The 10,593-nt window shown below is 44.2% G+C and overlaps 1 protein-coding gene across 1 annotated transcript in view; it reads left to right on the forward strand.

Annotated features, from left to right (window-relative positions):
• Positions 1 to 10,507, forward strand: part of zanl (zonadhesin, like) — a 36,773-nt gene extending 26,266 nt beyond the window's left edge. Inside the window, 15 exon segments of the mRNA XM_034106590.1 lie at positions 221 to 492; positions 862 to 1,070; positions 1,737 to 1,881; positions 1,998 to 2,245; positions 2,315 to 2,444; positions 2,532 to 2,733; positions 3,404 to 3,565; positions 3,829 to 3,959; positions 4,663 to 4,865; positions 4,950 to 5,085; positions 5,520 to 5,660; positions 7,988 to 8,081; positions 8,278 to 8,322; positions 8,508 to 8,551; positions 9,739 to 10,507. Of these exon segments, the coding sequence (XP_033962481.1) occupies positions 221 to 492; positions 862 to 1,070; positions 1,737 to 1,881; positions 1,998 to 2,245; positions 2,315 to 2,444; positions 2,532 to 2,733; positions 3,404 to 3,565; positions 3,829 to 3,959; positions 4,663 to 4,865; positions 4,950 to 5,085; positions 5,520 to 5,660; positions 7,988 to 8,081; positions 8,278 to 8,322; positions 8,508 to 8,551; positions 9,739 to 9,794 (2,218 nt within the window). The 3' untranslated portion in view covers positions 9,795 to 10,507.
• Positions 10,508 to 10,593: the final 86 nt, after the last annotated feature.

The following is a 10,593-nucleotide window of genomic DNA, read 5'->3' on the forward strand; positions in this document are numbered from 1 at the left end:
CGTTTTCCAACCCATTTGAGATTCAACCACGGCCACTTCCACATTATAAAGAGCATCAACGCAGCGTCAGAGCGTCACCCTTTTGAGTTTTCAGCTATGGTTACTTCAAAGAGAGTAGATTATAAAAAATGCCCTTTTCAAAAAGTGTTAAGGTTAGGATAGGTCTAGAGCAGCCCTGACATTCCTGACTTAACCATTCTTCCAACATTCTTCCCTTAAGCTGTCAGCCAGACACTCGCCCAGACATCCACCCTAACTGCACCACAGGAGAAGAGACGCTGTACGAGGCTCAGTGTGGCAACGTCATCCTCTCCGACCGCTTCCAGCCCTGCCACTCACTGGTGCCCCCCGAGGCCTTCCTGGGTAACTGCATCTACGACATGTGCGAGTACAACGGCATGCAGGCCACGCTCTGCGACAACGTGGAGGCCTACGCCGCGGCCTGCCAGAGCGCCGGGGTCACCATCAGCTGGAGGAACAACACCTTCTGTCGTACGTCAAGTCCCACTCGTTCACAATTTGAATGAACCTTCCAGTTTTGCTCTTTTATTCAACTGTAATATGCAATATATACACTTTTTTTGGTGTGAATCCAAAAAAAGTGTTTTTCTTTCTTATTGCCTAACCCTAATCCTAACCTTTTTTTAACGTGCTAACCATAATTTTCTATAATTCTTATTTTATTAAATTGGTTTCATTCTTAGCCATAGACTAAGAATTATTTATTTTTTATTACTAATGTGTGCTTTTTCCTCATATATAACCTGTTAGCTACTTTATTATTGCTTGCCTTTTATCTGCTATCTCACTTTTGCTGACAAAGGGATTCTGATTTTCATACTTAATTTCCCCTCTTTGTAGCCGTGCCGTGCCCTCCTAACAGCCACTACTCAGACTGCACCGCCCCCTGCCCCCCCACCTGCTCAGACCTCTTCCCCATGTCCTGCCACCTCCCCCCCACCTCCTGTGTGGAGGGCTGTCAGTGTGATGCCGGATACGTCCTCAGTGACACCAAGTGTGTTCCTCTGGACAAATGTGGCTGTCTGGGCTCCGATGGAGAGTACCACGATGTGAGTGAAACACACTGCTGCTGGCCGATTGCTGTGAACAGGATCTGATCATATAGAACATTAAATATACACAGAGTATTAATAGATGTAAGCATGGACCCAGAAAAAAACATCTTTATCTGTAGTTTCCAGCCTGGGATCATGACCCAAAGAAAGAAAGTTTATAGAATGATTAAAGATAAAAGAGTAATATCTACTGTATTAGTTCCAAAATAATTCCTAGGCATTTTCATAAAAAATCTATGATATTTAATGTTATTTAATCTTACATCTACAAAATTATGGAAGGAAACGTTTATTTAAAGCAACATTTCTTCCATGTTTAGCTGACCTGCTAAATGCCAAATGACATACTTAGTTTCAAATATTTTTTCTTTCGAATTTCCGATATATTCAGATCTTCCATTTTTTACAATCCTTCAGATTGAACAAAGCCAATAACAACAATGTATAAATGTCATGCAATCACAATATCCTTCCATTGAACCTTTATTGAGTTACAATTTGTACATTATTCTTCAGTTGGTGGTGCAAGTTGCCTGTCAGTCTTATCACCATCAACTGAAGCTCCACCAATATGACTTCAATCATATACAAATTGTTACACAGAGCAATCGATCATTGTATTTATATTATATATAAATTGTGTGTTGTGTTTGTGTGCAGGTTGGAGACTCTTGGCTGAAGGAAAAATGTACTGACATGTGTACCTGTGACCTCGGTGGCAAAATCACATGCAAGGCACAAACCTGCAATTCCAACTCAGTGTGTGCTCTGGACAAATATGGAGACGTCTACTGCAAACCCACCAGTGAGTCCACCACGCTTCACCTGTAGTAATCCAACATGTCGGAACAAGGCGGAAAATAGAAGTATTGCTTTTAAGTCATAACTCATTTTCACCATCTCATTCATACTATCATCTAGAGTTTGACAAGTGCAGCATCTCTGGGGACCCTCACTACCGAACATTTGACGGCTTCGCCCATCACTTCCAAGGGCCCTACACCTACGTCCTGGCTCAGGGCCACAACCTGCAGAACTCGATGGCTCCCCTGGTGGTGAGGGGGAAGAACCTCAGGCGTGGGGGGAACAGAAGGGTTTCCTTCCTAGATCAGATGTACATCGACGTTTATGGCGTCAACGTTCGCTTCCTGCAGAGGAAGACCGTCCTGGTACGTAGTTTTTCTTCTTCTGTTTCGTTTTGCCCTAAAAGTACATACTGAAATATTGTGTCTCTATAGGTGAATGGTGAGCGTGTTGCCCCTCCTCTCAGTCCAGTCGATGGTCTGACCATCACCATGAACTCCAGGCAGGTCCAGCTCACCACTGACTTCGGACTCACTGTACGCTTTGACGGCAAGATTCGTGGAGGTAAGAGAAGAAGAAGCTGCCCACAGTGACAGACTGGGCCTGTTTGTGAATCCACTGAACCCCCTCCTCTGTCTCTCTTTGTATCAGAGATCATTCTGCCCAGCACCTATAAGAACTCCGTCAGAGGGCTGTGCGGAAACTACGACGGACTCACCAGGAACGAGTACATGAAGCCCGACGGATCAGTGGTCAGGAACCTGAACAATTTCGGAGAGAGCTGGAGGGTCAGTGACCGACAGGCGGAGGGAGTGAAGATCTCCAACCTTCCTCAGACAGTCCACGTCCACAGGTAGGACCACCACCAGGGTCACTGCTGTAGCTGTAAATACACCTTCTAAAGCTGGAGATGTTGACTGAATGTTGGAAAACACCAAGGTTCCTGAAATGGGGATACATTCTTGACTTTAAATAAGTGGTCGTTTATGGACGGAAACATTTAGCATTGGGATCGGAAGAACCAGTAACAATTTTGAGGAGATCCGAATCACCGGCAGGATTCTCAAATACATTTTAAGCTTGCAAAAAGGCCTTGGCAGAGGTCTGCGCTCCCTAAGTAATAACCTTTTAGCTAATAATTTATCAATATAACACTTTAAGAAGTTACTGAATAAGTTTATAGAAAAGACAAATGATCAAAAACTCTTTTTTAACATTGTACAACAGGTGAGAGTCTTTATGTTGGGTACGAAATATACCTAAACATTTTCATAATCTCGGAACCTTGGTTTTCTATCCACATTTCGTGGTAATCCGGGACATCTTAAATATTTCTCAAATTGTATTTAAACAACCCAATATCACATTTGTCTCAGGGGGGCTTTACAGTTTATGCATGAATATGACAGCCTCTGTCCGTAGACCCTCACATCGGACAAGGAAAGATGGAAAGGAAAAATTGTTTTGCCATAACTATTTTCTGTGTCCTCTATCTTTCCAACCTTTTGGCTTTTTGTCTCCAGACGAGAGGTGGAGACTGATCCAGACTCAGGGTTTGAGACATCGGACTGCTCTCAGGCTCAGCTCGATAACTACAACAGTGCGGCTCAGTGTGGAGCGCTGTCTGACTCGAAGGGCCCGTTTGCTGTCTGCCATGCCGCCCTGCCACCTAAAAGCTACCAGGAGTGAGTATGCTGTGGAGTGTGTGGAACCGGAGAGAGTTACAGTACAGTTGTTGTGTTTAATGCTTTGTAAATCAGCTGGATTTGCTCACACCGGGGTGTGTGTGTGTGTGTGTGTGTGTGTGTGTGTGTGTGTGTGTGTGTGTGTGTGTGTGTGTGTGTGTGTGTGTGTGTGTGTGTGTGTGTGTGTGTGTGTGTGTGTGTGTGTGTGTGTGTGTGTGTGTGTGTGTGTGTGTGTGTGTGTGTGTGTGTGTGTGTGTTTGCAGTGACTGTGTGTTCGACCTGTGTGCGGAGGAGGGCAGTGCGGTGCTGCGCTGTGCCAGTTACGAGGCGTACGTGGCAGTCTGTCAGGAGGCCGGAGTCAAGCTGGGCTCCTGGAGGCAGCAGCTGGGCTGTGGTGAGAGGCTGAGCACACACAGAGTCACCCTGCACTCACATCATGGGGGGACACCAGAGGGGTCTCAGCATCAGGCGCATGGTAGAAAGAGGACTTTGCTTGGACTCATGTAACACTGACTGTTTGGGAATGCATGCTTCGGATGCATTCTTCCATCTGTCACAGACACAATACTGTCTGTACTGTATGCAAGTCAATAAGAGTAGAGCTGTGTGGTAATAATTGTTTAAGTCACAATTATGCAGTGGTGGAAAGTAACTAAGTACATTTACTCAAGCACTGTACTTAAGTCCTTATTTAAATGACCTGTACTTTACTTGAGTATTTCCATTTTATGCTACTTTATACTTCTATCCCACTACAATTTGGAGGCAAATATTGTACTTTATACTCACATATTTTTATTTGACATCATTAGTTACTCTGCAGGTTAATATAGTTTATTTATGTTTACTTTTGTACTTTTGCTTAAGTTACACTTTCATTGCATGACTGTTAATTGTCACGGACAATTTCTACACTGTAGTATTAATACTTTTACTTAAGTAAACAATCTAAGTACTTCTGCCACCACTGCAATTATGTGAATTTGATCAAATGCCGTCTGCACATAGATTTCCTCCGCAAAAAACGATGAAAAACAATATAAAAAACACACGCAATAATTCACACGAGATGGTGTTGTGTTATCTCTCTCCCCCAGCCCTCTCCTGTGACGCCAACAGCTTCTACACCACCTGTATGTCCCCTTGCCCCGCCTCCTGCGCCGACCTGGCAGCACCCTCTGAGTGTGACACCACTTCCTGTGTAGAGGGGTGCCAGTGTGCCGCGGGCTTCGCCATGAGCGAGGGGATCTGTGTGCCGTACCCACAGTGCGGCTGCACCTTCCTCAACAGATATTACACTGTGAGAGGCCTTATGGAGTTATAATCACTGTGTCACAATGTCATGATGTGATTTTATTTCAACTCTTTTCCCTCCCTCCTGCAGCTGGGGGAGAGGTTTGTGACAGAGGACTGCTCGGAGACCTGTGAATGCACCAGCACAGGTGCCGTGTGCCAGGCCAAGACCTGCCAGGGCGGGTACCTCTGCACCATCTTCGACTTCAAACGGGACTGCTTCAGAGGTGCGTGTTTGTGCTTATAATTATTTATCATTTACTCAATATCATTTCAGTGTAAAGTCTCCTGATTCAGCCCATGTTCTGCCACGATGTGATTCTTCTCACATCAAAGAAAAAACATAACCAAAATGAATGATGGCAAAATCTGTGACATTAATCTGATTTTTTCAAAAGATTACATTGTGGTTGGTTTTTAGCCTTTATCAGAGTGGTAGATTTACACCTACAGTGTAAGCACGCCACAGAGGCTCCACTAGCACACACCCCCCACCCCCCACCCCCCATAAAATACATCTTGTCAATCACGCTGTTGCATTTTTATATTTCTTCACCCCTATGTAGTACTGCAACACCGCAAATGCTAAAAAGATGATTGTGAGAGAAAGAAACCAAATCAATGTGTCAAAAAACGAATTAATGTTTTGTTCTGTGCTTAGCGAGTCCCTGTCTGAGTTACCCCTGTCTGAACGGAGGAGCGTGTACGGAGGCCAGCAACAGCACCTACACCTGTCTGTGTGCGGACGGATTCCAGGGAACAAACTGCGAGGTGGAGATCACACAAACCGGAGGAGGACTGGGTACGCCAAGCTCAATAAAGTCACGCTGCAAGAAAAAAGTGTCTCTACTGATTCGATTTACAAAACCAATGACTAGTGAAAAACTATGATATTTATAATTCCTTATTATACTTCTGCTGTCATAATTTTACTTTTTATTCAGTTTTAAATGCCATATTACCATTATCTTGGTTGTTTTGCACTATATATTTATTTTAACCAGATGAACGATTTTAGTCACGAGATAGCAGGAGCTTCACCCTGCTGAAAAAACCAGCATAGACCAGTTTAAGATGGTTGCTGGTTTTAGCTGGTGTTAGGCTGGTGTTAGGCTGGTGTTAGCTGGTGTTAGCTGGTGTTAGGCTGGTGTTAGGCTGGTGTTAGGCTGGTGTTAGCTGGTGTTAGGCTGGTGTTAGGCTGGTGTTAGCTGGTGTTAGCTGGTGTTAGGCTGGTGTTAGGCTGGTGTTAGCTGGTGTTAGTTGGTGTTAGCTGGTAGCTGGTGTTGGCTGGTGTTAGGCTGGTGTTAGGCTAGTGTTAGGCTGGTGTTAGGCTGGTGTTAGCTGGCGTTAGCTGGTGTTAGGCTGGTGTTGGCTGGTGTTAGGCTGGTGTTAGGCTGGTGTTAGCTGGTGTTAGCTGGTAGCTGGTGTTGGCTGGTGTTAGGCTGGTGTTAGGCTGGTGTTAGGCTGGTGTTAGCTGGTGTTAGCTGGTGTTAGGCTGGTGTTAGGCTGGTGTTAGGCTGGTGTTAGGCTGGTGTTAGCTGGCGTTAGCTGGTGTTAGGCTGGTGTTAGCTGGCGTTAGCTGGTGTTAGGCTGGTGTTAGGCTGGTGTTAGCTGGTGTTAGGCTGGTGTTAGGCTGGTGTTAGCTGGTGTTAGCTGGTGTTAGCTGGTGTTGGCTGGTGTTAGGCTAGTGTTAGGCTGGTGTTAGGCTGGTGTTAGCTGGTGTTGGCTGGGTGTTAGGCTGGTGTTAGCTGGTGTTAGCTGGTGTTAGCTGGTGTTAGCTGGTGTTAGGCTGGTGTTAGGCTGGTGTTAGCTGGTGTTAGCTGGTGTTAGGCTGGTGTTAGGCTGGTGTTAGGCTGGTGTTAGCTGGTGTTAGCTGGTGTTAGGCTGGTGTTAGGCTGGTGTTAGCTGGTGTTAGGCTGGTGTTAGGCTGGTGTTAGCTGGTGTTAGGCTGGTGTTAGGCTGGTGTTAGCTGGTGTTAGGCTGGTGTTAGGCTGGCGTTAGCTGGTGTTAGGCTGGTGTTAGGCTGGTGTTAGCTGGTGTTAGGTTGGTGTTAGGCTGGTGTTAGGCTGGTGTTAGCTGGTGTTAGGCTGGTGTTAGGCTGGTGTTAGCTGGTGTTGGCTGGTGTTAGGCTGGTGTTAGGCTGGTGTTAGCTGGTGTTTAGCTGGTGTTAGGCTGGTGTTAGGCTGGTGTTAGGCTGGTGTTAGCTGGTGTTAGCTGGTGTTTAGCTGGTGTTAGCTGGTGTTAGGCTGGTGTTAGGCTGGTGTTAGGCTGGTGTTAGCTGGTGTTAGCTGGTGTTAGGCTGGTGTTAGGCTGGTGTTAGGTTGGTGTTAGGCTGGTGTTAGCTGGTGTTAGCTGGTGTTAGCTGGTGTTAGGCTGGTGTTAGGCTGGTGTTAGGCTGGTGTTAGCTGGTGTTAGCTGGTGTTAGGCTGGTGTTAGGGTGGTGTTAGCTGGTGTTGGCTGGTGTTAGGCTGGTGTTGGCTGGTGTTAGGCTGGTGTTAGGCTGGTGTTAGCTGGTGTTAGGCTGGTGTTAGGATGGTGTTAGCTGGTGTTAGCTGGTGTTAGGCTGGTGTTAGCTGGTGTTAGCTGGTGTTGGCTGGTGTTAGGCTGGTGTTGGCTGGTGTTAGGCTGGTGTTAGGCTGGTGTTAGCTGGTGTTAGACTGGTGTTAGGCTGGTGTTAGCTGGTGTTGGCTGGTGTTAGGCTGGTGTTAGGCTGGTGTTAGCTGGTGTTAGGCTGGTGTTAGGCTGGTGTTAGCTGGTGTTAGCTGGTGTTAGGCTGGTGTTAGTTGGACAAGCTGGTTTTTTCAGCAGTGCACTTATCAGAGAAACAGATACTCTTTATTTAGTGTTTTATTTGATGTATTCAATGGGTCCATTTGTTTTGGAGAGGAATTATATATATTTGTGGGAAAGTACACACCCGGTAAATAATTCCTCTATTGTGCATTTAACTATTTAGCAATGTAGTGCTAATTGGCTAACAAACGAGCCATTTTCTGTTTTACAAATAAGGAAGATGTGCAAAAGAGATTTAAACTACATTTTGACTGAATGTCTTTAGTTTTCAACTTTTTTTGGAGAAACACAGAGTCAAAGTTTTGGTTTAATTAATTCGTCATTCTATTTTTTCAGAAACCAAGTGGATTATCCTGATCGCAGTCCTGGCATCAGTCGCCGCCATCGCAATTGTGACCGCCATTGTGTGCGCTTGCAGACGAAAATCCAAGTAAGTGTACACTGATATTATGGGCATTGATCAAAGCGTTTGTGTGTGGAAGGATGTGAATAGATGGGTGGTTCTGCGTGGCATGACTGCTGACTGACACTTCACAGCCAAAGGAAACTGCTGCTGTCCTCTACAAACAGACTGAATACACTCTAACCAAGGCAAAGATAAATAAATCAAATGAATTTCATTGCAGGTCGTATGTTTATGTAATTCAGAGAAAGCAGTCGTCTCTATGGGGGTGAGATCAAATTGTCATCACCTTTTTGGGGTATTTCTGGGAGCATACTGTATCAGCACTGAGGAGGAACTGACTTCACTCTCCCTTTACTTTCTAACCATATGTACCACCTCCCCTGCAGGCACACATGTTGTAATCACGTTCATTTCTTTCAAACACTTACATCTGTTATCTTCTGTTCGCAGGAAAAGCAAGAGCAAGGGGAAAAAGATAAGCCTGACATCAGCAAGTAAGAATTTTCATTATTGTTCAAGGAAATTAGCCCAATTGAATGTCATGTTAGTCTTTTGAATAAAAAAGGGGAAGTAGATGCAAGGATTTGCTTTATTAGGACCAATAGTCTCCTAATAAAGTGGTGCAGTCGTGAGCCCTTAACCCCGAAAGACTTACGGTACGTCCACACAGCAACTTTGGACGAACGCTTCTCTGCCCATTGACTTTGAATGGGGATGACGTCACTTTGCCCCGCTTTTCGCCTAACTGCATTGTGGGGGAGCGAAGCGAAGATTTCCAGGATTTCCAGGATTCCAATGTTGAGCAATGTTCAACATTTGAAGCTGAGCTGGAAGCGCCAGCCAATCAAACACGTTTATGCAAATCTGACAGTAGAAGCGCTAGCCAATCAAACCACGTGTAAGCAGGGAGAACCAGACCGCAGTTCATTTCCTCATATTCCAAACGAGAAATTACGGTAGCAAATCACCCGGTTCTTTACGACCAGAACTATTACCGGGATACAAACCGGAGGAACCAGGCATGGAGGGAGGTGGCAGAGACAGGGGGTGAAACTGGTAGGTTTTCGCCTGTTTGGGGAGTTTATATATATCCCCGGGGTTTTTTGCTTTGTATGTCGGGGGCGGGAGATTCATGTGATTGGTTCTTGGTTGCAAAAAATCCCCAACTTTCAGACACGCCCAGCTCCAAGATTTTCAAGATTTTTGAAAAGCTGCTGTGTGGACGTACCGTTAGCATTTTACCACTTCTTGTTGCCTCGTCACAAAGTCAATCGTTTTTTGAACGCATTTGTGAGCCGTGCAACCGTAATGTAGTTTGTTTATAGCACTATATTAGCTTTTATTTCTGCTGATTGCATATACGATTAAAAAAAATCCCAAAGTGGCGTTAATATGTGGAGATTACCCTGCTGAACAAAACTTGTTAAGTATCAAAGACGTGTGTTGGCCACAAAGCTTGTTGTATGCAATACACCGAAATGTTGACCTGTTGCTATGCTAATTTCCAAAGTTATTTAATTCAAGGGGAATTTCCTAAAACGTTGACTTCCATTTAGGTTGAATGCCTGTAGACAGATTTCACTTCTTTATGAACGTCTACAATAAAACATGTGATCAACTATCATATAGTTACTGATGCGATCATGTGTGCAGTTCTAAAATCTATCTTTTTTCTTTGTAGGTGTCCCATATGCGAACATAGATGAACCAAAGACTGACAAAGTGACTTCGATGTGAGCCGTTTACCTGAATCTGACAAACACCTGCTGTATGAGACCAAATGTGAAGATAACTCAGCAGCAAGGAGGAATACAACTGAGAAATGAAGTGTTGTGAATATTATAGATATTGTTCATGTGTTTTGCTGTATTAACTTATGCTTTAAAGAATGTCATTTTAGTCAGATGTGTACGTTTAATTTACAGAAAAATGTGCCTTTAAGTGTAATGTATTTTTTGGAATGAAATGCGTGCAGAAAAACGTGTGTCTTTGTTGAACAGTGTCATCTTTACAGAAAATAGTTACCCTTACCATTTGCATGTACAAATATAATCTTACTGGAAAAGTTTGTACTGTTTAGATTACATGCATATTCTTTTAAAAAATAACTTACAATGTATATAATCTCATCCTTACCATGATTTCTTTCCAAAGCTCATTGCAATAAGAGCTCACTGGTAGGGTTGGCCGGACGTGACCATTGTCCCCAATTATCTTTCTCCTTATACATCCAATATATGGTTTATGCAAATCCACAGAAGAAACTTGAAGTCATGTTTCTGTTCAATCTTGACTCGCCGTTTGCTACACTGGGTTTTAGAGATATGGAAAAGGAGGGAAAGAGAGAGGGTTCTGCTGACACACCAGGGACACATATTCATGTGTAAAATGACATAACAGGTGACTTTTAACCTCTTTAATTGTTAGGCGTGTGTGTCCAGTTTATTAGAGCACTACTGTTTATATCCCTTTTATTGAGTTTGTTAGTAAAACAACTTTATTTGACCAAGTCCACCTGGTTTTGTGTTGCTTACTT

The sequence above is a fragment of the Pseudochaenichthys georgianus genome, chromosome 18 (assembly GCF_902827115.2).
Source record: "Pseudochaenichthys georgianus chromosome 18, fPseGeo1.2, whole genome shotgun sequence".
NCBI lineage: Eukaryota > Metazoa > Chordata > Actinopteri > Perciformes > Channichthyidae > Pseudochaenichthys > Pseudochaenichthys georgianus.